Source organism: Sus scrofa, chromosome 7 (genome assembly GCF_000003025.6).
Source record: "Sus scrofa isolate TJ Tabasco breed Duroc chromosome 7, Sscrofa11.1, whole genome shotgun sequence".
Classification (NCBI taxonomy): Eukaryota; Metazoa; Chordata; class Mammalia; order Artiodactyla; family Suidae; genus Sus; species Sus scrofa.
Window position 1 is genome coordinate 103,568,964 of NC_010449.5, and position 27,402 is coordinate 103,596,365.

General features: G+C 36.0%; 1 protein-coding gene across 14 annotated transcripts in view; it reads right to left on the reverse strand.

Moving 5' to 3' along the window:
- CEP128 (centrosomal protein 128) overlaps positions 1 to 27,402 on the reverse strand; it is a 414,346-nt gene that overhangs the window by 222,986 nt on the left and 163,958 nt on the right. For all 14 annotated transcript variants that reach the window (XM_021099567.1, XM_021099565.1, XM_021099569.1 and 11 more), the window contains 2 exons: positions 20,315 to 20,491; positions 15,879 to 15,938 (listed from right to left, as the gene is read on the reverse strand). In XM_021099567.1, the coding sequence (XP_020955226.1) occupies positions 15,879 to 15,938; positions 20,315 to 20,491 (237 nt within the window). The remainder of the gene's footprint in view (positions 1 to 15,878; positions 15,939 to 20,314; positions 20,492 to 27,402) is intronic.

The window sequence follows — 27,402 nt, forward strand, 5'->3', positions numbered from 1 at the left end:
ACCCTGATACCAAAACCAGACAAAGATACCACAAAAAAAGAAAACTACAGGCCAATTTCACTGATGAACATTGATGCAAAAATCCTCAACAAAATACTAGCAAACCAGATCCAACAATACATTAAAAGTATTGTCCATCATGATCAAGTGGGATTTATCCCAGGGACACAAGGGTTCTTCAATATCTGCAAATCCATCAGTGTGATATACCACTAGATGAACAAACTAAAGAATAAAAACCATATGATCCTCTCAATAGAAACAGAAAAAGCCTTTGACAAAATCCAACACCCATTTCTGATAAAAACCCTTCAGAAAGTGGGCACAGCAGGAACCTACCTCAACATAATAAAGGCCATATACGACAAACCCACAGCAAACATCATTTTCAATGGTGAAAAGCTGAAAGAATTCCAACTGAGATCAGGAACAAGACAAGGATGTCCACTCTTGCCACTACTCTTCAACATAAAGTTTTGGAAGTCCTAGCTATGGCAATCAGAGAAGTAAAAGAAATAAAAGGAATCCAGATTGGAAAGGAAGAAGTAAAACTATTCCTATTTGCAGATGACATGATACTACACCTAGAGAATCCTAAAGACTCTACCAGAAAACTGTTAGAGCTCATCCACGAATTTGGCAAAGTCGCAGGATACAAAATCAATACACAGAAATCAACGGCATTTCTATACACTAACAGTGAAAGAGCAGAAAAGGAAGTTAGGGAAGCAATCCCATTTACCATCACATCCAAAAGAATAAAATACCTAGGAGTAAACCTACCTAAAGAGACAAAAGACCTGTACTCTGAAAACTACAAGCTACTGATGAAAGAAATCAAAGAGGACACAAATAGATGGAAAGATATACCATGCTCGTGGATTGGAAGAGTTAATAGTATCAAAATGACTATACTACCTAAGGCAATCTACAGATTCAATGCAATCCCTATCAAATCACCAAGGATATTTTTCACAGAACTCGAACAAAATATTTTAAAGTTTGTTTGGAAGCACAAAAGACCCAGAATAGCCAAAGACATCCTGAAAAAGAAAAATGGAGCTGGAGGCATCAGGCTCCCAGACTTCAGACTCTACTACAAAGCTACAATCATCAAAACCGCATGGTACTGGCACAAAGACAGAAATATATAGATCAGTGGAATAGGATAGAAAGCCCAGAATTAAACCCACGCACCTACAGTCAACTAATCTATGACAAAGGAGGCAAGAATATACAATGGAGAAAGGACAGCCCCTTCAATAAGCAGTGCTGGGAACACTAGACAGCCACATGGAAAAGAATGAAATTAGAACATCCCTAACACCATACACAAAAATAAACTCCAAATGGATTAAAGACCTAGATATAAGACCAGACACTATAAAACTCTTAGAGGAAAACATAGGCCAAACACTCGTGGACATAAATGACAGCAACATCTTCTCAGATCCACCTATCAGAGTATTGACAACAACAACAAAAATAAACAAATAGGACCTAATCAAACTTCAAAGTTTCTGCACAGCAAAGGAAACCCTAAACAACACAAAAAGACAACCTACAGAATGGGAGAAAATCTTTGCAAGTGAATCAACTGACAAGGGATTAATCTACAAAATTTATAAACACCTTCTACAGCTCCATACCAAAAAACCAAACAAGCCTATGAAAAAATGGGCAGAAGATCTAAACAGACAATTCTCCAAAGAAGACATACAGATGGCCAAGAAAAACATGAAAAGATGTTCAACATCACTCATTATTAGAGAGATGCAAATCAAAACCACTCTGAGGTACCACCTTACACCAGCCAGAATGGCCTTCATCCAAAAGTCTACAAACAATAAGTGCTGGAGAGGGTGTGGAGAAAAAGGAACACTAGTACACTGTTGGTGGGATTGTAAATTGGTGCAACCACTGTGGAAAGCAGTATGGAGATGCCTCAGAAAACTAAACATAGAACTACCATTTGATCCAGCAATCCCACTCCTGGCATCTATCCAGAGAAAACCATGACTCGCAAAGACACATGTACTCCAATGTTCATTGCAGCACTATTTACAATAGCCAAGACATGGAAACAACCTAAATGTCCATCGACAGAGGAGTGGATCCAGAAGATGTGGTACATATACACAATGGAATATTACTCAGCCATTAAAAAGAACGAAATACCAGCATTTTTTGCAACACGGATGGACCTAGAATCTATCATGCTAAGTGAAGTCAGCCATACAATGAGACACCAACATCCAATGCTTTCACTGACATGTGAAACCTGAAAAAAGGACAGACTGAACTTCTTTGCAGAACAGATGCTGACTCACAGACATTGAAAAACTTATGGTCTCCGGAGGAGCCAGTTTGGGGGGTGGGGGATGTTCCTGGGCTGTGGAATGGAAATCCTGTGAAATCAGATTGTTATGATCATTATACAAATACAGATGTGATAAATTCAAAAATAAATAATTAAAAACAATAAAAATACCATTGTCTGAAAATGATTTCTTGGATATGAGACCAACAGCAAAGGAAACAAAAGAAAAAATAGATTAAATGGACTGCAACAATATTTAAAACTTTTGTGCATCACAGGACACTATCAGAGTGAAAAGGCAGCCCACAAAAGGGGAGAAAATATCTGATAAGGGATTAATATCCAGAATATATAAAGAACTCCTGCAACTTAACAACAACAAAAAACCAATTCCAAATGGAGAAAGGACTTGAATAGACCTTTCTCCAAAGAAGATACATAAATGGTCAATAAGTATAAGAAAAGATGCTCAACACCACTAATCCTTAGGGAAATGCAAATAACAACACCCAATAGAATGGCTATAATCAAAAAACTAGAAAATAACAATTGTTGGCGAGGATGTAGAGAAATTAGGGCCCTGGTGCACTGCTGATGGGGATGTAAAATGATGCAGCTAGCTGCTCTGGAAAACTGCTGTGCAGCAGTTCCTCAAAAAAATCCAAAAAAACAATCACCATGTTATCCAGCAATTCCATTTCTGGATATATACCCAAAAGAATTGAAAGAAGGGACGCAAACACATTTTTATGCACCCATGTTCGCAGTAGCATTATTCACAATAGCCACTAGACACTTCTCCTAAGTGTCCACCAATCCACACGCCCCAAATGTGGCATGTCCACTTAGTGGAATATCATGTGCCTGAAAAAGGAAGGCAATTCTGACACATGCTACGACATGGGACAAACTTAGAAGACATTCTGCTAAATGAAAACAAGCCAGTCACAAAAGACAGATACTGTATAATCCCACGCATGCTGGGTGCCCCGAGTAGTCAAATTCATCAACACAGAAAGTAGAATGGTGGTTACCAGGGGCTGGCGGAGAGAGGGATGGAGAATTATTGTTAATGGTTGTAGAGTGTCGGTTTGGGAAGACAAAAAGTCCTGGAGATGAATGGTGGGGATGTCTGCATGACAATGTGAATGTTACTTAATATCACTGAGCTATACACTTATGAATGGTTAAAATGGTTAAAAAAAAAAAAAAGGATGTGATGGATAATGGTCTATATTTTCTTTTTGGGATATAATAAAAATGTTCTAAAATTCACATAGTGATGGCTGCACATCTCTGTGAATATACTAAAAACTACTGAATGGTAACTCTAAATAAATTGCATTGTATGCTACACAAATTGTATCTCAATTTATCTGTTATTTAACAACAACAAAAAAAGGGGGAGGAGGGGGAAGTAAGAGGGGACAGATGAACAAAGATAAAATTAAACCTTCCTGCAGAGATGAGACCTGGTTGTAGTACTTACCATACAATTTGTAGGCCTCTGTCTTGTCTATATATCACTAAACAAATACAGGAAGTCCCAAACTTAAATTAGGATATTGACTTCCAATTATTATTCCAGAACCTTAATTAGGCCTGCTTCATTTCCCAATATCCACTTTGAAATACTCGTGCAAATAGAAAGAGAGAAAAAGAGTTCCAGAGCACAGAAAATATGGTCAATTTTGTGAGATAAAACAAGTACTTTTTATTATAACTTTCTACTAATGCATTTAGAAAGAAAACATGGTTAGGGTGAGGATGAGAAATGTAACACTATCCCCATCTAACCACAATATGAGAGACAAGGAAGTGAATTTAACTGTCTGTAGAAAGCATACTCTCTACACAGAGTGGAGCAAATACTGGAGGCTGGAAGTCAAGAGGCTGCTACAGTATTCCAAACAAGTGAAAATGGTAAGGATTGGACCAAAGTGTATGTGCTTGAGAATTAAATGTGAGGAGTAAGGAAGAAGAAGAAATCAATATTGATGGCCAATTTTTAGCCTAAGAAATTGAAACAGGAAACCTAGACAAAGCAAAGACTTAGGGCCTAAGAAGTTAACATTAGGTTGAAATGTAATGAAATTGTTAGGAAAAAAAGAAACTGAAGTAAAGATGACTAACTAGATACATAAATCTAAAGCTCAAGAGATGTAAACTGTGGGCAAGAGATACAGACTAAACATAAAGGAAGCATAAAGCAAGCTAACAGTACAAGAACAGATAAAATAAACCATGAGGAATATTTACAGAGAGAATAGAATAGGGCTAAGAAAAGATGAACATAAGAGAAATTTAAAAATAAAACTGGGATGTAGATGGAAAGGCAGGAGGAAAATACAAGGGTCTGGGATGACAGACCTCCAAAGGAATAAATTACAACAAAGCGGATATCATTAACGTCAAAAACTGTCAAAAAGAAGGCACAAGTAATTTTAAAAATATACATTTTTGTCAAAAATAACTGCAGCTCAGCCCATCAAATCAAGATAGGACTGAGAACATGACCATCAAATTGTTTATGCTGAATATGCCTTTATACCTACTAAAGACGAATATAAATATTAAAACGTTTATATAATTACTCTATTTATTACTGTGTCTTTCCCATTTCAGCTCTGTTAGTTCTTTTAAATATTTAGGTGCTCAAACGATGGGCACACGAATATTTACAACTGTTCTCTCTTCTTGTATTGATCCCTTTATAATGATCTTCCTTGGCTCTTTTTTCTATACTTCATATTTTTTATTATTATTAAAGTATAGTTGATTTACAATGTTTCAGCAAGTTCTGTTGTACAACAAAGTGACCCAATTACACACATTCCCCGTGCTATACAGGGACCCCACTACCCATCCATTCCAGATATAATAGTTTCCTTGGCTCTTTTTAACATTTTTAGTTTAAAGTCTATTTTGTCTAAGTATGGCTACCCTTGTTTTTGGTTTGGTTTGGTTACCATCTGCTTGAAATGTCTTCGTCCATCACTTCACTCTCAATCTATGTGTATCTTTAAGACTAAAGTAAGTCTCTTAATAGACAGAATACTGTTGGATCTTTTTTTTTAAAATCTATTTATTCTGTATCTTTTAATTGGAGAATTTTATTCATGTACATTTAAAGTAATTATTGATAGGTAAGGACTCACTATTGCCATTTTATTCATTGTTTCCTGGCTATTTTGCAGATTCCGTGTTCCTTGTTTCTTATCCTGCTATCCTTTTTTTGTGTTTTGTTGTCTTCTGGTAACAGAATTCTTTGACATCTTTATCATGATGTTTTATGTAATCACTACAGGATTACGCTTGTACTCATGAGGCTTACATAAAATATCTTAAAGTTAAAACACCCTATTTTTAAACTGGTAACAAGTTAACTTCAATAGAAATTTGAACTTTATGCCTTTACTTCTCTTCCCTCTCACATGTTAGGTTATTGCTATTACAATTTACATGCTTTTTTTTTTTTTAACTGTGTAACTAATAACGGATTACATACATGTGTGTGTCTGTATGTATAGATAGTTATAATCTTAAAATGAGAATGTACTCAACATACTATCTAATAAAAATTATTCTAGATAATTTAATCAGTAATTTTAGATACAGTTCAGTTGGAAAACTATCCTAAAACATTATTACTTAAATCATTAATTTATTATTTGATCTTAACAAGGCAAAATAAGGAAAAACCTACGCTATCACTGCCTGCTTCTGAATCTATAGGCCACATCTTTTGTTCATCTTATCAAACTTTGCCAGTTCCTCAAGAAAATAATCTGGGGAGTTCCCATCGTGGCTCAGTGGTTAACGAATCCGACAAGGAACTATGAGGTTGCGGGTTCGATCCCTGATTAGACCTCTAGCCTGGGAACCTCCATATGCCACTGGTGTGGCCCTAGAAAAGACCAAAAAAAAAAAAAAAAAAAAAAGAAAAGAAGAGAAAAGTAAATAATCTGAAAAGCCCCAGTGACAATCATATTATTATTGGTATGATGCAAGGGAAAAAGAAAAAGAGGAAAAGGTTAGATATATAGTTTCTGGAATAGATATACTTTCAACAAAGGCTTTTTGTTCTTGGCACCTCAAACACATACATACACATCTTTATTCTTGTATGTTAAAGGATTTAATATAATGAATCCTCAAGACATTTTTCAAGAATTTTATAATATTCTTCAATTAAAATCTCCTTGGGTTTTTTTTTTTTTTTTTTTTTAGTGTCATGCCTGAATATACACAAGTTCCCAGACTAGGGGTCGAATCAGAGCTGTAGCTGCTGGCCTACACCACAGCTGAGCAACACCAGATTCAAGCCGCATCTGCAACCTTTACCACAGCTCACTGCAAGGCCAGATCATTTAACACACTGCACGAGGCTAGGGATTGAACCCGCGTCCTCATGGATACTAGTCGGGTTCGTTACCGCTGAGCCACGACAGGAACTCCCTCCTTGGGATTTTTATACATAACATACATATGCTTGTGCACACACACACACAGACCGCTAGTTCTGCACATAGTGAGGCCCTGAAATGCATAATTAAATGAATACATTTAATTAGATTAGATGCTAGTTTTTGTTTTGTTTTTTTGTAAAGAGGTAGAAAAAGAAAAAGAGATTGTGGATCTGAAAAACAAACAAAAAAGGATTATTTTTAGTATTTTTAGTATTACTATATTAAAAAAGCTTAGTGAACATTCAAATGTAACATGTTTAAGACTAAACACTACTCATTCGAATTATAAAAAACACAACCACAAAGAGGAGCTGGAAGGATGTACATATGCCAACCCTGATAACTGTACGCCATATGTGCACAGTCCTAAACAACAGCTTTCAGATGGCAAATACCCCAGGATTAGTCTAAGATCAGATACTACTTAATATTCTCACAAATGATAGGTATTAGAATATTAAATTGATATATCTGCATGATAGACAATACCTTTAAATCAAGAATAAAATGAAATAGCCTTGATATACAGAAGAATACAAACATGCAAGATAAAATTTGAAAGAGATTAACCTGAAGAAATGCACTTTTAAAAAATCAAATGTGGGAGTTCCCGTCGTGGCACAGTGGAAACGAACCCGGTTAGGAACCATGAGGTTGTGGGTTCAATCCCCGGCCTTGCTCAGCGGGTTAAGGATCCGGTGTTGCTGTGAGCTGTGGTGTAGGTCAAAGATGCAGCTTGGATCCCGTGTTGCTGTGGCTCTGGCATAGGCTGGCAGCCGTGGCTCTGATTCGACCCCTGGCCTGAGAATCTCCATATACTATGGGTGCAGCCCTAAAAAAAAAAAAAAAGCAAAAAAAACCATCAAATATGGATTGGTAAAAGCTATGAGGTCTACATCTGGTCATTAGAATCCCGGTTAAGACAGAGCAAAAGGAGTCAGGTTATTTCATCTCTTTTAATGGGAAGACCAACTGTTCTAGGACCAAGCCATTATCAGATAGATAATATAACAGTTAATTCAATTGGTTTACATCGGAGACCACAACTATAAATGCTAAAGGTGCCAAGTAGGAAACATTAATAAAAGTTCATAGAAAATAGGGAGTTCCCATTGTGGCTAGCAGTAATGAACCCTCCCTACTAGTATCGTGAGGACGCAGGTTCAATCCCTGCCCTTGCTCAGTGGGTTAAGGATCCGGCATTGCCCTGAGCTGCAGTGTAGGCCGCAAATGTGGCTCAGACCTGGTGTTGCTGTGGCTGTGGCACAGGCCAGTGGCTACAGCTCCAATTCAACCCCTAAACTGTGAACTTCCATATGCCATGGGTGGGGCCCTAAAAAGACCAAAAAAAGAAAAAGAAAAAAGTACATAGAAAATATGTTCTCTTTTGTTTTTCTTGAGAAGTGCCACATATTTTACCATTTTGAACCACACATGGATACAAGAGATATATGTAGTCCTCCTAAATTTACTTTAAGAAAAATAACATGCATGCATAAAGATAAAAATGCAAGTAATACTTCTCTTCCATACTGGGAGTCAATAGAATTTGATGGAGACTATGTCAAATGACAGTAAACTGTATTTAAAAAGCTTAGCCAACATTCAAAAATAACATATTTAGGATCTGAAATTATCAATTTGGATTATAAAAATGCAATCACATAAAAAAAGGGTTAGAAGGAAACACTATCTAATGTGGGCATGTCAATGGTTCTTCTCAACTCTGATGGTTTTCTATCATAAGAGAATGAAACTCTAGCATTATCAGACCTTCTGATATCTCAAAAGGAAACCAAATTCCATGTTGTACCAATGCACTTACTTGATTTTTTTTTAATATTCACTACCAAGTCAATTTTTTAAAACTCATGTGGTCCAAACAAAATGAGTCCCTGGGGATCATCAGCTCCAATCATCCAGTTTAATCTGTTCTTTCCCAATGATTTAACTTAAAATTTAGAAAATAACTTCACGTTTCTCTGTTCTCAGTGCTCTCCTACTTATTCCATCTAATCTATGGCCTGTGTTCACTACCACTGCTAAGAGATGATAACAGAAATACACGAATTCTGTTTTGTCCTAACAATACTTTTACTAATCCTGATAAAACCAAAACAATTACAAAAAATTTTCTGAAACAAAGCATTAGTCAGGTTTGATCTGTGTTGTGGACTGAATTCTATACCCTCAAAATCATATGTTAAAGCCCCAACCATCAGTGTGAAAGTATTGAACATAGAGGCTTTAGGGAAGTAATTAAGTTGGTTCAAGAGGCCATAAGGGTGGGGCTCTATCCTACAAGGCTGGTGTCCTTAAAGAAGAGGAAGACACACTCTCCGACCCTTAACCTTCAGTTCTTCCAACCATACCTCCTAGTCCCTCACTCCCTGCTCCCACTTGAAAGGTAGCTGTCCACAAGGCAAAGAGAAGCCTCACCAGAAACCAAGACTGGCACCTTGATCTTGGACTTCTGGGCTCCACAACTGTGAGAAAATAAATATCTTCCGCTCAAGCTACCCAGTCTGTGATATTTTGTTATGGCATTCCCAGCAGATTAACACTTTATGACCTAAAGCTTCAGTTAATTCATATGAAGGCTTTATTCCAGTGCCATATAGAATTAAAAATAGGTTATAGTTAGATGCTTGTTATGAATTGAATAAGTAGGCAGAATATATTATTAATCTTATAAAACAAATCAACTTATGGAAATTTAATCAACCAATAATCAATTATGAGAATCAGTGTTTATTAGAGAAACAGCCAGCATCTTTCATTAAGTACTCTTGAGAAGCAGCTTGGAACACAGTATAGGAATAACTTTACCAATTCCAAACAATAATTAGCTGACAAGGCTATTAATCACAGTGCAAACACCATTCTATTAACTACTCACAAGAGCATCTTACAGATTACACAATACTCTCATTTATTTAATTACATCAACAAGTATTGCTAAATAAACCAAAATAGGGAAAGAATTTATAAATAAGGCAGTTTTTTACTTTCTTAGTTGTGATTAGGTGGGAATATTTATAAGTACCCAGTAAATAATAAAAATAATCTTCTTGGTCTGTAAGAATCTGCTAGTGAGATTTAGTGAAATAATATCTTGAGTCACTAAGAAATGACTCAAAGCTAAAAACTAAGGAAAACAGAAAATTCAAATAAAAAGATTATAGTTGGTAGAGTTAGGAATAATATCAAGAACCATAATTTTGCTGCTTTTAACTACTATGCTTCCTATACCAAAACTCTAAAAAACAATTTTGAGAGAAAGTATTTACATAAGAATCAGAGATAAAGAGTATGGCAATGTTTTAGAATATGCCAGATCACCAAAATAAGAATTAAATCAGAAATGCAAAATTCAAATCTAAATCAACCTCAAAGTACAATTATAATTCTTTCAATAATTCTTCCTCCATTTTCTACTTAATTTGAATATAATCAGGAAGAAATATCTCCAATAAGAGTACATTAAAAGTACAAAATAATTTCTCTAATTAAACTGGATATGTTCCCTGTATACTACCTAAAATATATTTCCAACACATGAATGAAGATATTGAAGTATTTGTGCCACATTTTGACGTCTACACAGGAAGAATAAAGTACTAGATGATCAAATTTGCATCCTTCAATAAGAATTAAATACAATGGGTCTAACACTTCTCACTATTTTTTAAAATCCACATCATTAAAAAGATAATATTCATAAATATAGCATCTATATTAAGTGTAGGTCACACAATCAGTGGAAAAAACAATGGCACAGATTTCAGAGACCCAGGTAGCAAATTCTTCTCAGTAACTAGCTTTATATCCTTAGGTAAAACTCACAACTCCCAGGACCTCTTTCTCATCTACAAAATAAGAAAGTTAAACTTTGTGATCTCTAAAAGCTGCTTTGGTTACAATACTACAAAAATCATAGAGAAAAACAAATGCTTGTCAACATGTAGAACATGTTATACTATAAAAAGTATGACTCTTTGGGATGATACCAAATAGAATACAGGAAAATTCGCAGGTCATTTGGAAACACATTTCTTATATTTATAATCTTAAAATCTCAAATAAAACTAGTATTTGAGAATCCACATATTTATCAAAATCTATCTGCTTATTATTTATACATTGGTGATATTTAAGCAAAGGAAGTAACCTGAGTAGTAAAATGTAATACAGTTACCATCAAACCTAATGCAATTACTATCTTAAAAGATGCAGCAAACCAAATACAATTACTATCTTAAAAGATATTTATGGAGCATTTAGCCAAGGCTTGTGGTGTTAAAGATGCAGTAAGGAACAGAAAAGACACAGGTCTTCCCTTATGAAGCTTACAGACTAAAGAAAGGAAAAGAATAACTGGGAATTTCAACACAGTAGGATAAAGACCAAGAAGGAAAAGATCATCACAGCTAAAGAATCATATAAATTCACCTTTGTGTATCTTAAGAATAATTAATACCAGACTCCCAGAATTAAATGTGCTCAGAAAACAAAGAGGCACTAAGGTTCCTGCCTCATGCTGAAGAGCAGCTCACACCAACTTTCCTTTTATTCACTATGATAAAATGATAACTTAAGATCTGGGATGACGAGTGATGCTTGCTAGTACTGCGATTCCATCTTGAAGAGTACCTGTTGGCTCTAGATACGATCATTTATCCCTATTTTCTCATTAGAATTGTCTTTGCTAAATCTCATTTCTTTCCATGATTTGAACCTAAACTCTGACCTGTGCCTTTATCCCTGCTTCTCTTTGGGCCTTCCTATCCAGATGGAACTTTCTGGATATCAATTCCTGTGGTGGAAACTCTTCCAATATTTCTGCTAGCTTGCCTTCCTAGGATCCTGCATGCTTGTTTATTATGATACCAACCTTTGACTGCATCCTCTAGTTTAAATGGAAAATCCTGGACATCTCCCTCTCCAGCAGCCCCTGACAGAACATTAAGCATAACCTGCATATTGTTATCCAAATATTTCTTTGGTCTATTCCTTCCTCTGAATCTCTATAATTTCCTAAACTTGAAATTTCACCCTCCCTCAACCAGAGACATGGGTCTCACCTGAACATCCCTGAGCCGGTGTTACTGGCTTTGGGCTTTCCTTCTCTAATCTACCTTTCACATCACTATCAAGAGTGATGCTTCTAAAATATGAATATGAACATATCGCTCTCCTATTCAAAACTCCTTTGAGGTTCCTCCTCTAAATGCAAAGCTGACCCAAGCTTTTAAAACGACATACAATGCTCTTCTTGATGGATCCTATCTCTAACTCCTTGAGCCTCATCTCTGACATTCCCCGTCTCACATTTTCGTACTGCAGTATTGCCAAATCACTTCGGGTTCTTTTGCATTTATGATGCTATTTCTCTTCGAGGCCATTCCTACAATTGTTTACTCTGTATGAAGAGTCTTTCCTCTTTACCTGCCTAGCATCAAAATTCATCTGTGGCATCAGCCTCTAAGGCAGCTCCTGCATACCTCTGATACATCTCTTACATATGATATTGAAATTATCAGCTAAAGTTTCAGCTTTTCTAAAGTAAACATGTTCCTCAAGAGGAAGGATCATATCTTAATTTTTACGTCCACAGAATGTAATATAGAATCAGGGCATAGTAGCTACTTAGTAAATTCTCTGTAAACTGAATAAAATTTGGCCTCTATTAGGCTTGTCAGGATTTATGAGAAAACTAACCCCCTATCTATTCCTTATCAAATCCTTACCTTACTTAACAACCATGTCAACCCTCTTCTCCCCTGTAATGTATTATTCTCACCATTCACTGGTTATTTTATCTATAAGCCTAGTCCAGCTCTTAGTTGGGCTTCATGATTATGCTGTGTCACCATTACCAACAAAGCAACAGTGACACAATTGCCACCTAATCCCCTAGTTCTTCTAGAATTAACACTAAAAGAAGAAATTCATTTGGCAGATTTATGAAAACAATTACCAAATGCCATCAGAGGTCCTTCTAATACTGCAAGATGTCAGCATGGACTAGCTGAAGAGCAATTCTACTTTCTATATAGCTTTTGTCCTCTGATTTCAGATCTTATCTTTAATAAGAACTGTCCAGTCATAGTTCATGGGAATTACAGTTTTGTAGCCCATCAATAACCTAGGCCATCTTTCTAGTAAATAGATTCAATTCAGTTGGTCAGCATAGTACTGCTTATCACAACCCTTTTACACTGTGGAGGAACAGATGTCTCACACAGTATTAAAACTCGTCTGATCAGAAGTTCAATCCCATTAAATGATAAGGGAAAACTGCTCACTGGCTCCCAAATTAAAGAGCTATGATTAAGAGTCATCTCTGGCTCTCATAATTTAACTGAACAACAGCTGTGAAAGCTTTCTATTCAGAAATGATAAAGATTTTAACTTGAAAGAAAATTCCAAGTACATTGCTCTTGTCAGAATTGTGGGGTTGGGAAAAAGAAAAAAAGAGAAATGCTTTAATAATGCACAAATTTCAAGCTAAAAAATCCCGAGGCAGCAAAATATGGATATTACAAATTTTCTGTATAAGTAGCATAAATACACGTTTGCATCTGCCTCTATCAAAAATGGTTAGGTATGCACAAGACCAATGTATTTAATGCAGGAGAGAAATTTTATAAAGCCAAGTAGATTGCAAGGTTGAGTCATAATATTGTTAGTTTCCTACTAAGAGGTTTTTTTTTGTTTTTTTGTTTTGTTTTGTTTTTTAAAAGAAGCTTCTCTAATGAATATCTGGTTTTCAAAAGTGAACTCCGCCTTTGTATCACCTCCCATCTATACCTTACTCACCAATCTCAGGGCATTATCTGTGTTTGCTCAAGTATTCATCTTCTTGCCACTGTTATACTGAGCCAACTAGAGAACTTCTGCATATTTTTTGTATGACTAAGTTTTTTTGTTTGTTTTTTGTTTTTGTCTTTTTGCCTTTTCTAGGGCCGCTTCCGCGGCATATGGAGGTTCCCAGGCTAGGGGTCTAATCAGAGCTGTAGCCGCCGGCCTATGCCAGAGCCACAGCAACGCCAGATTCGAGCCGCGTCTGTGATCTACACCACAACTCACGGCATCGCTGGATCCTTAACCTACTGAGCAAAACCAGGGATGAAACCCGCAATCTCATGGTTCCTAGTCAGATTCGTTAACCGCTGAGTCACGATGGAACTCCTGTATGACTAAGTTTTAACACTGTACTTTTTGCAGAAGCCCTCTCTGGCATACCAGCAGCATTGTACCCTCCCATTCTGCCAGCACAAATAGCATGATCGGCTCTTCTTTCTTCTATGTTCCTTTATCAATGTCTACACATTTCCATAATAAAACATACCTTAGGATTTCTAAAATTTGTTTACATCTCCATTTTCCTATTAATTTCCATGTCTTAATACCACTTATATCCCCCATGTATATACACAAAAAAGTACATAATCAATAAATCTTGGCTGAATGAACAAAGACTTCAGAAGGTTATACACATAATGGTAATGACGTTAATTGTGAATCTGACATGGCATGTATTTAAAAAAAATTTTTTTTTTCTTTTTAGAGCCACACCTGTAGCATATAGAAGTTCCCTGAATAGGGTTGATTCACAGCTGCAGTGCCACAGCAACACCAGATCTGAGCCACATCTGTGACTTACACTGCAGTTTGCAACAACCACTGATCCTTAACCCACTAAGCGGGACCAGAGATGGAACCCACATCCTCATGGAGACTATGCTGGGTTCTTAATCTGCTGAACTACAACGGGAACTCCTTCGAACAAGTTTTAAAGACTCAGGGAACTCCCTGACATGGCATGTAATCCATTTTCCCATTCCCTTATATGGCACTGGGAAAGTTACATACTTTCTCTAAAACCTCATTTTGCTCATATTTTAAAATAAGGATATATTGTACAAACTTAAAGGTTTTTTTTCCTGCAATAAAATTCTAAGTTGGACCACAACTGGTGAGATTTATAGCACAGTTTGTTTTCTTATAGAGTTTAAATGGGATGGGAGATTTTAGTACTTTAAAGCCAAAAAAAAAAAAAAAAATTCTAAAAAAGAATGCAAATGCATAAGTATTAGTACTTGAATACACAGCTACATCTCATGTGGTCATAATTTTTCTATATATTTAAATTAATGAATTTCTGAGTTGATCTTATTTATGAAGATAGCTGATAACTATCCCACAGTACAGAAGAATCTTTTTGCTAAAATTAGCACACTGTTCTTACCTTCCATTAAATTTAAATCATGACATCAAAGAATCATAAAGCAGGAAAGTTATCTTCAGAATATAACATTTACATTTTCCATTTTATAAATGAGAAAACAAGACACCTAGAGAGGTAAAGGATTTGCTTGAGCTACACAGAAATTTGGCAGGCTTTGAACTTGCCCTCCAGAACCAGAATATAAGTACATATGTGTAAATGAAGGTTGGTTACAGCTACCTTTTGTGGCCCTCCAGAGACACTGTCTATCCCAAGGAAAAGGCAGAAGAATTTGTCTCTCTTACAATTTTGATATTTCAATTTTGAATATCAATTTCAACATCAATATCTAATTTTGATATTTCAAAATTTTTAAGGAGTTCCCATCATGGCTCAGCAGAAATGAATCCGACTAGTATCCAGGAGGATGTGGGTTTGATCCCTGGCCTCGCTCAGTGGGTTAAGCATCTGGCATTGCCATGAGCTGTGTGTGGGTTGCAGAGGTGGCTTGGATCCGTGTTGCTGTGGCCATGGTGTAGGCTGGCAGCTGTATCTCTGATTCCACCCCTAGCCTGGGAACTTTCATATGCTGCAGGTGTGGCCCTAAAAAGAAAAAAAAAAAGCAAACATTTTTACTTTATTCTCTTATTTCATACTTACATATTTACGTTAATGTTTAAATGTTAAACTAAAAGAACACAGAGGTTTCTCGAATGCATACAATGATATCTTCCCCAGCAATGAAGTATTATACATTCATATGCTCAGTTATATGCCAAAATATATGACTAGCCCAAATATGATGCCTTGAAGGTCATAAACATTATGATAGCTTTAGTATTCAAAGATTAATTACCTTGCTTTCTGCTAACCAGCGATGTGGGTCATAATTAATATCAGGACCAGATGAAAAAACCTATAAAAAAGCGGAAGTCATCTATTAAAAGTAGATTTTTTTTTCTGAAATGAACTTATATATATGAAAATTGTTCACCATTACATCCAGAAGTTTAGTCTCTAGACATAAGGGTTTAAAAAGAATAGTGTTCATACCAAGTTCAAAACCAATTCCCAATCACTGTTAATTTAACGAATGTCTGCTTATGTAAGCATGTATATGAGTATGTATCAACGGTAAATATTTACCTCACGTAAAGAGACATGAATCAAGTCTCAGGTGCTATTACTGATAGCATCTCTGAGGCTAATTCCATGGAGTTCTGCATAGCAAGCAGACTCATATAAACCAGTTTACTTCATTTGTGTTTCTTTTCCTCAGTCTTGCTCCAGGTAGTGTATTTCATAGTGGGTTAGATGTAATTAAAAGGAAATTCTTTGTCTCATTTTTCCTTTTTAATTTTATACCATGAGGGCCATTTTGTCTCATTAATGGTTATACAGGACTGATATAACCTAATCAATATGACTTCATGCAAACATTCTTTATATTTCATAATGAATGACAAAATTCTACAATAAACAGGCTGTCTATACCAGCTGCCCTGACTTCTTTCACACCAGTTCATTTCTAGAATCCCATGCCATCTGGTTCTGACTTATTACTGATAAAACTGTACTCAAAGGTTTTCAATGACTTCATAATTGTACACACAAAAGTTCCGCTTAATTACTACTTTCTTTGAACTTTGTGCCACCTATGATTTGCATCACTTTTTCCTAGAAATTTTCTGCTTAAAAATATCCTTCCCTCTGTCTACTCCTATTCTCAAATACTTTCATACTTCCTGATGTGTATGCACATCACTCCCCTAAGGAATATCATTAGGTAATTCATTTAGACATACGATGAATGTATAATGAGTGCTGACCACATGCCATATACAAAAGTGTTGTTTTCGTTCTATTTCTCTCATTGTCTAAATCTCACTCAACTCTCCTGCTTTCCTGACCTCTTCAGTGAGATTTTCCTTAATCACTAGTTTGCTTCCTCTTCCACCTCTCGTCTGTCTTAAAATTTGTAACCATCCATTTTTCACTGATTATGATGGGGTTTTTTATTCTTTTATTGATCTATGCCATAGCCTCAAGTCTTCAGTAACCTAAGATACAGTGCCCAAGATAAAAGACTAAAATTATGTAAGACAAGTACAAATAATGTTCATTTTTTGTAATTTCCTTTACAAATTATATACAGCCTAGTGTTGAAGAGAACAACCACTTGTTCACTTACAAATAGTGTAACTTAATTTCTCTAAGCTGTAGGTTATCATGTATAAAATGAGTAAACTACCTCATCAGGACAAGCTATACGTTAAATAAAATGACTGTTAGCATAGTGTCTGGCATATAGAACACCATACTAAGTGAATATCCAAGATGTCATCATCAATACGTAAGTTTCAAAGTGTATTATTGACAAGAGCTCTTAACAGACATTTGTCATAAAAAACTTAAAGAAACATGATAATATGAGCACATAAAAAAGAGACTACATAATAATGATAGCTGTCTTTTGTGGAATATCTGCTAAGTGCAAGGTATTTCACACTATGATGTGCACCTGCTAAATCTTTTTTACTCTATTTTCATAATAACCCAACTTATAAATGGGACATGAGAGAGAACAGAGATTATATAACTTGTCCAAGGTCATGTATCAGCAATTTGGAGAGATGAAATTTGAACCTACATCTATCTTGATCCACAGTTTATCCATTTCATGCTCTACGGATGTATAAATCTTTCACCTCTCACAGTCACTTTCTACATAAAGCGGCTGAAAATTTCATCAGCAATATTTCAAAAATCAACAAATGACAAGGAATAATTGGAACTATTTCACTTATGAAAACATTTTACAAGGACCACTGATCTACCCTGTACTTCTGACCTAAAGCAAAGAATCAATTTTATTTTAGCAAACATCTTGGTGGTTTCTGTGAGGTGAGAGCTAATGTTATGCTCTTGAGTGTTCCTTTTTTTCTTAAGTTTAAAGGAATGAAACAACAATTTATTAATGGAAAGAGACCCATAATGAAAAAAAAAAATGTACTCTTAAACAATATCTTTTCTCTGTTTTTTAGGGCCACATCCACAGCATATGGAGGTTTCCAGGCTAGGAATCAAATTGAAGCCACAGATGCTGGCCTATGCCACAGCTGCCAGCCTAAGCCACAGGCACAGCAACTCGGGATCCGAGCCACATTTGTGACTTACACCACAGCCCAGGGCAATGCCAGATACCCGACCCACTGAGAAAGGCCAGGGATCGAACCCATATCCTCATGGATACTAGTCGCATTTGTTTCCACTGTGCCACAACAAGAACTCCTAAACAAAATCTTAATAGAATTTCCAATCTTTTCGATTTACTTTCCACCCATCAGTTGGATTGATTTAGTCTTTCTCTAGGGGGAGAGGTGTAAAGACCCATTACCACAGTCCCTACATTCCTGAAAGCCTATTAAAGAATAGGGTACTTTACAGAATATGTTGGAAGAACCATTTGAACCTCGTAAAGAAATAAAAATATTTAAATAATCTGCTATCTGGACATTATATTTTAGCCTGTAATTGGCCTTAGGTTTATACATCTTATAACATGACCCAAAGGTTTCCATTTTTACATCTCTACTTGACTGAAAACAAGCCATCCTGACAAAAATTTTTAAATGTAAAATAAATATTACATTGTTAATATGTGCATCTTTTCAATAAATTAGGATTTCAAGGCTTTAAGTATATGTAAAAAAGACAAGTCTTAAATAAAGCAGCATTGGACAGGGAAAAGAATAAGCCAGCATTAAAATAAGAACTCAGAGTGTAGGTTTTCCCCTAAAGCCAATTACTTCTCATATTTGAATCACAGTCCCCTCAAATTTACATCTGAGCTAAAAAAAAGTATATAAAAATATATATTGTAGAAATTCCATCAACTTCACTAAATTCTACCAATTGAAATATTTCCTTTGAAGTTGAATCCTAAGACACAAGAGTAGAATTATCATTTTATGTTCTTTAAAACATTACTTAAGGAAAAAAAAAAAAGATGGCCAAGAAGAGGAGGAAAAAAGAGGGGAAAGTAGTATGGGAAAAAATATTTTATATGAGAAAAAAGATGAATGACAAAATAAAAGAAACATCTGAAAAGGTTAAGTAAAAAAACCCTTATGAATAATACTGTAATTTGAGTGCTGTCATATCATCAAATAAAATAAATACAGGGGTAAATGATGGGCTAAACTATAATGTATTATGGTTATGCCATATCAAAGCAATGCAATACTCTCTGTATGTAATATAATATGTAATATATACCAGAACCTAGAATCAAAAGAGGTGCCTAGCTCCAAGGAAGTAAGAACATCCATGATTACTTCTGTTTTGATTTGTTATTTCACTAGGACTACAAATGGAATAGCAATAAGCCATCTTTCCATTTTAAAGACAGGAAAACTAAATTAAATGTAATCTGTTTAAATAGGGAAGGCAAGTAGCATGGTGGTGACTTGTTAAAGCTCCAGAGTTAGACACCTAGGGTTTGAAGTCCTAGTTCTAGCATTTAGCGAGGGGCAAGCTACTTAACCCCTCCAACCCTTGCTTTCTCTTGTTAAAAGTGGATTTAGAGAGTTCCCATTGTGGCTCAGCATTAATGAACGTGACTATTATCCATAAAGATGCGGGATCGATCCCTGGCCTCACTCAGTGGGTTAAGGATCCAGCATAGCCATAAGCTGTGATATAGGTCACAGACACAGCTTGCATCTGGCGTTGCTCTGACTGTGGCATAGGCCAGCAGCTGCGGCTCCAATTTGAGCCCAGGCCTGGGAGCTTCCATATGCTGCACATGCAGCCCTTAAAAAAAGAAAAAAAGAAAAAAGAAAAAATGGATTTAATTTAAGTACCTAAAGGATAGGGTGGTTTCAGCAATTAAGGGAGCGAATATATACACAGTATCTGTAAAATAACTAGTAGTCAATAGATGCTAGCCAGTAACATAGTAATAACAACAAAAATGCCTATGATAATATAAAACTCAAAATCCAGGCTTTCTGCCTCTAAGAATATTTTTTTAGTCAGAACTGCTACCTCTCTTGTATGAAATTTTCTTTTACAGAGTGAGATGCAGGCAATTCAGTGGAATAACAGCACACTTTCTCCCACCATGACTGGGCAATAAATGAAATAGCTCATTCTAAAAAAATGCAAGGTGTTATTTTGTTCCATAAAACTTTCTGGAATAAATATGAGACCACCATGTAACCATGCATTAAAATCTTATTATAATTATGTATTAGGAAACTAATAGGCACAATGAGAACTCATAATTACTTTCAGTTTCTCCATCGAGTCCCTGGAGAATGTTTTACAAGCTGCATCAATTTCCTTTCCTATCACACCAAGAATTGATTCCTGTTCAGTCTCCAGACAAAGAAGTTGATCCTTGAGCTGCAATCTGGCCTCTTCCATCCTCCTTAAGTGCTCTTCTTCATTGCTTATATGTTTTTCCTAAGGTATTGAGAAGAAATAGAAGTTAATTATTAAGTGGAGGCAAGAAATACATGTAATATTTCTACAACCAACTCAAAGAAGCATATTAGAAAATAGGTCTTTGTTCCTAATTTACTTTATTAAAATAAAATATTCTTCCTACTCATTAACTGAGGTCAAGTAATAAAGGATTCAGAAGTAGGACATTGAAGGAAAGAAACAGTGAGTGGATACATGGCAAAGAAAATTATAGTAATTCTGTAACAAAATGAAAAAAAAAGAAAATTTAAAAAATCCTTCACTGTTTTAATAACACTGTGCTATTAATGGATCAGAGAGTAAAAGCTTATACCACAAACTGACTTTGAGCTTTCAATAACTATTAGTAAAACACCAGAAAATGCAATATATCAAATAAGACAATGTTAGTTTATTTGTTTCAGAAAAAAAAGTGTTATTACTATATTTATCTCATCAAAACAGTTTTTTAAAACTGACTCTTAAGTTTTCTTTTTTTTTTTTTTTTTTTTTTGTCTTTTGTCTTTTTGTTGTTGTTGTTGTTGCTATTTCTTGGGCCACTCCCGCGGCACATGGAGGTTCCCAGGCTAGGGGTTGAATCGGAGCTGTAGCCCCTGGCCTACGCCAGAGGCACAGCAACGCAGGATCCGAGCCGCGTCTGCAACCTACACCACAGCTCACGGCAACACCGGATCGTTAACCCACTGAGCAAGGGCAGGGACCGAACCAGCAACCTCATGGTTCCTAGTCGGATTCGTTAACCGCTGCGCCACGACGGGAACTCCTGACTCTTAAGTTTTCAAAAGCAGTCATACTGCATAAATGCCGTGAGTCATGAAAATCTGGTAGAAGATGGAGGTACTTATCAAGTAAGCAAACATACTTCATGAAAAGGGGTTTTCTAAAGAATGCTTTAAGAGATTACAAGGACTTGCGGATCCCCCTAAGCAAAATAATTTTCAATCATTATGATTACACAGTTTTATTAGAAATTCATTAGAGAAATTCAAGTGGTATTGCACAAGGCTTGGAGGAAGATAACAAAATCACTAGAATTGTAAGTATAATCAATGGAACGAAAGTCACAATGGCTGGATGGTCTTGCCTTCAGTATTTAGACAGTAACCTAATCATCTTTACCTGTCATAGTAAAAACAACACAAGCAGGAAGAGTACATGGACAACAAATCAGCTTGAATTTAAAATAAAAAATAGACCTATCCCATGAAAATTAATCATGGAAGACAGAATGGTATTTGAACACAGTGATCACACTTCCTTGCAATTCAACTTGCTTTAAAAAAAAAATGAATGAAGAAGAGCAAGAAGGCAAAGGAGTAAGAGGTCACACTCACCTTCTCCCACAAACACATAAAAAAAACACACCCACATGTAAAATGACTCACAGAGAACATCAACTGAATGCTGGCAGAAGAACCTATACCTCCAAGAAGGGCAAGAAACTCTGAAAACACAGCTGGAAAGCAACCATTTAAATAAGCCAGCATACAGATATAAATATGAAGATGTTAAAAAAAAAAAGACATCAAAATCATACAATGTGGGGAAGGAAAGTAAGAAAATCTAGATTCTCTTTTTTTATTTTAATGATGTGTTTGAGCCTATATGATTATCAGACTAAAGCAAGCAGGTAGAGGAAGCTGTTAACATATTTAAAAGACAGGGCAACCACAAATCAAAACTGAACATTACATTCACAAAAAACGGAAAAAAAAAAAGTATTTAGGCATAAAATAAATGGAAAGCATCCAACCAAAAAAAGAAGAAAAGAGAAACATAGAATCAACTGGAAAACAAGGTTTAAAATGGCAATAAATGCATATCTATCAATAATCACCTTAAATGTCAATGGACTGAATGCCCGAATCAAAAGACACACAATGGCAGATTGGATAAAAAAGCAAAAACCTTCAATCTGCTGTCTACAAGAAACTCACCTTAGGGCAAAGGACATATAAAGATTGAAACTGAGGGGATGGGAAAAGATATTTAATGCCAACAGACAAGACAGGAAAGCAGGAGTTGCAATATTCATATCAGACAAAACAGACATTAAAACAAAGGCCATAAAGAAAGACAAAGAAGGACACTATTTAATGGTTAAAGGATGATTTAAGAAGAGGATATTACAATCATCCACATATATGCCCGAATATAGAAGCACCCAGATACCTACAACAAATACTAACAGAAATATAAGGAGAAAGTGATGGGAATACAATCATAGTAGGAGACTTTAACACCCCACTCACATCCATGGACAGATCCTCTAGACAGAAAATCAATAAGGCAACAGAGATCCGAAAGGACACAATACAAAAGTTAGACATAATCGACATTTTCAGGACATTACATCCAAAAACATCAGAATACACATTCTTCTCAAGTGCAGATGGAACATTCTCAAGAATTGATCACATACTGAAGCACAAAGCTAACCTCAACAAATTTATGAGTATAGACATTGGAGTTCCCGTAGTGGCTCAGTGATTAACAAATCCGACTAGGAACCATGAAGTTACGGGTTCGATCCCCGGCCTTGCTCAGTGGGTTAAGGATGTGGCGTTACCGTGAGCTACAGTGTAGGTCACAGACATGGCTCAGATCTGGCATTGCCATGGCTGTGGAGTAGGCTGGCGTCTACAGCACCAGTTGGACACCTAGCCTGGGAACCTCCATATGCCACAGGTGCAACCCTAGAAGAGACAAAAAAAAAGAGTATAGAAATTATTTCAAGTATCTTCTCTGACCACAATGGAATGAAACTAGAAATCAATCACAGGAAAAGAAATAAGAAAAAACTGACTACATGGAGATTAAACAACGTGCTGCTAAAAAACCAATGGGTCAATGAGGAAATCAAGACGGAAATTAAAAAATACCTTGAGCAAACGATAATGAAAACACAGACATTCAAAATCTATGGGATGCCGAAAAAGCAGTGCTCAGAGGGAAACTCATAGCAATACAGGCCTTCCTCAAAAAAAAAAAAAAAAGAAAATTCTCAAATAGACAACTTAACCCACCACTTAAATGAATCAGAAAAGAACAAACAAAACCCTGAAGTTCACAGAAGGAAGGAAATCATAAAGATCAGAGAGGAAATCAATAAAATAGAGATGCAAAAAATAATAGAAAAAGATCAATAAAACTAAGAGCTAGTTCTTTTAAAAGGTAAACAAAATTCACAAACCTCTGGCAAGACTCACCAAGGAGAGGAGGGAAAAAACTGAAATAAATAAAATAAGAAATGGAAAAGGAGAAGTCATAACAGATACTATAGAAATACAAAAAAAAACATTAGAGAATACTATCAACGATTGTATGCCAACAAATTTGACAACGTAAACAGCTTTCTAGATACTTACAGACTGCCAAAACTGAATCAAAAAGAAATAGATCACTAAAAATGAAATTTAATATGTCATAAAAACATTCCCTACAAATAGAAGTCCAGGTCCAGATGGCTTCACAGGTGAATTCTATCAAACATACAAAGAGGAACTTATATCCATCCTCCTTAAACTTTTTCAAAAGATTGAAGAAGAAGGAACACTCCCAAAGACATTCTAAGATGCCACCATCATCCTAATTCCAAAACCAGACAAAGATAACACCAAAAAAGAAAACTACAGGCCAATATCTTTGATGGCTATAAATGCAAAAATTCTCAACAAAATTTTAGCCAACCCAAATCCAACAATATATTAAAAAGATCATACATTATGATTAGGTGGGATTCATCCCAGGTTCACAAGGATGGTTCAACATATACAAATCAATCAATGTCATATACCACATTATCAAAAGAAAAGTCAAAAACCACATGATCATTTCAATAGATGGAGAAAAAAGCATTTGACAAAGTCCAACATTCAGTCAGTATAAAAACTCTTACCAAAGTGGGTATAGAGTGAACATTCCTTAACATAATAAAAGCCATTTATGGCAAACCCCCAGCAAATATAATACTCAATGGAGAAAAGCTGAAAGCCTTCCCACTAAAATCTGAAACAAGACAAGGATGCCCACTCTCACCACTTATATTCAACATAGTATTAGAAGTCCAAGCCATAGCAATCAGACAAAGGAAATAAAAGGCATCCAAATAGAAAGAGAAGAAGTAAAACTGTCACTGTATGCAAATGACATGATACTACATATGGAAAACCCTAAGGACTCAACTCAAAAACTACCTGAACTTATCAACAAATTCAGCAAAGTAGCATGATGTAAGATTAACATTCATGAGTTCCCATCATGGCGCAGTGGTTAACGAATCTGACTAGGAACCATGAGGTTGCGGGTTCGATCCCTGGCCTTGTTCAGTGGGTTAAGGATCCAGCATTGCCGTGAGCTGTGCTGTAGGGTGCAGACGCGGCTCGGATCCTGCATTGCTGTGGCTCTGGCATAGGCCGGTGGCTACAGCTCCGATTAGACCCCTAGCCGGGGAAACTCCATATGCCACAGGAACGGCCCAAGAAATGGCAAAAAGACAAAAAAAAAAAAAAAAAAAGATTAACATTCAGAAATCAGTTACATTTCTGTATACTAACAATGAAACATTAGAAAAGTAATACAAAAATACACTACCTTTTAAAATTGCAACTAAAAAAATCAAATACCTGGGAATACACTTGACCAAGGAGGTAAAAGACTTATATGCTGAGAACTATAAAACATTACTCAAGGAAATTAAAGAATATGTAAAGAAATGGAAAGATTTCCCATGCTCCTGGGTTGGAAAAATTAATATTGTTAAAATGGCCATACCACCCAAAGCAATCTACAGAGTCAATGCAATCCCTATCAAATTACCCATGACATTTTTCACAGAACTAGAACAAACAATCCAGAAATTTATATGGAACCATAAAAGACCCAGAATTGGCAAAGCAATCCTGAGGAACAAAAACCAAGCAGGAGGCATAACTCTCCCAGACTTCAGGCAATATTACAAGGCCATAGTCATCAAGACAGTGTGGTACTGGTACCAAAACAGACATACAGACCAATGGAGCAGAAGAGACAACCCAGAAATAAACCCAGACACCTATGGTCAACTAATCTTTGACAAAGAAGGCAAGAACAGAAAATGGGAAAAAGACAGTCTTTCCAGCAAGTGGTGCTTGGAAACCTGGACAGCTGCATGCAAATCAGTGAAACTAGAACACACCCTTACACCATGCACAAAAATAAACACAAAATGGCTGAAAGACTTAAATATAAGACAAGACACCATCAGACTCCTAGAAGAGAACATAATTTAAACTTTCTCTAACATCTACCTTACAAATGTTTTCTCAGGTCAGTCTACCAAAGCAACAGAAATAAAAGGAAAAATAAACCAATGAGACCTAAACAAATAGACAAGTTTTGCACAGCAAAGGAAACCAAAATGAAAACAAAAAGACAACTTACAGAATGGGAGAAAATAGTTTCAAATGATGCAACTGATAAGGGCTTAATCTCTAAAATATACAAAAAACTTATACAACTCAGTAGCAAAAAAATCAACAACCCAACTGAAAAATGGGCACAAGACCTGAATAATTTCTCCAAAGAAGATATACAGATGGCCAAAAAGCACATGAAAAAAATGTCCAACACCAGTGATTATTAGACAAATGCAGATCAAAACTACCAGGAGATTCCACCTCACACCAGTCAGAATGGCCATCATTAATAAGTCCACAAATAACAAATGCTGGAGAGGGTGGGAAAAAAAGGGAACCCTTCTGTACTGCTGATGGGCATGTAAGCCGATACGACCACTATGCAGAACAGTATGAAGGTATCTTATAAAACTATATATAGAACTACCGCATGACTCAGCAACCCCACTCTTGGGACAAAACTTTCCTTTAAAAAAGACACGTGCACAGCATGTTCATTGCAGCACTATTCACAACAGCCAAGACATGGGAACAACCCAAATGTCCATGGACAGATAGTTGGACTAGGAAGATGTGGTATATGTACACAATGGAATACTACTCAGCCATTAAAAAGAACAAAATAATGCCATTTGTAGCAACATGGATGGAACTAGAGACTCTCATCCTGAGTGAAGTAAGTCAGAAAGAGAAAGACAAATTTATGATATCACTTATATCTTGAATCTAACATACAGCACAAATGAACCTTTCCACAGAAAAGAAAATCATGGACTTGGAGAATAGACTTGTGGTTGCCAAGGGGGAGGGGGAGGGAGTGGGATGGATTGGGAACTGGAGGTTAACAGATGGAGACTATTGCCTTTGGAATGGATTAGCAATGAGATCCTGCTGTGTAACACTGGGAACTATGTCTAGTCATTTCTGATGGAGCATGATAATGTGAGAAAAAAGAATCTATGCATGTAGGTGTAACTGGGTCACCATGCTGTACAGTACAAAATTGACAGAACACTATAAACCAGCTATAATGGAAAAAAATAAAAATCATTATATAAAAAAAAAGAATGAAATACTCTCTGCACAAAAGAGAGTCTTTTCACAACCTGTCTTCTGGCCTTCTCTACAACCTTCTCTCCATCCTTTCCAATCCCCCTCGTACTTAAACTAATTGTGGCTTCTCAAGAATGCCTACATATGTCTCCTTTGATTACATATGATCTGAACAATTCTGCTTGAAATTGAACTATTTTAAAATGGAGCTGGTAGACAAGAGACAGCGTTCACATTCATGAATACATCATCCTGGTCTGAATCTCACCTTTGAAAACTTAGGAGCTGAATTTTCTTTTTGATACTCTGATTTGACTTATCTTTCAGCAGTAGAGTACATTAAGCTCACAAGAGACCAATGTACAAACTAGAATGCTATTCAATTAACTTCTTAGTTTACAATGAGAACCATAAATGCCATATGGATCAGAATGCTCATGT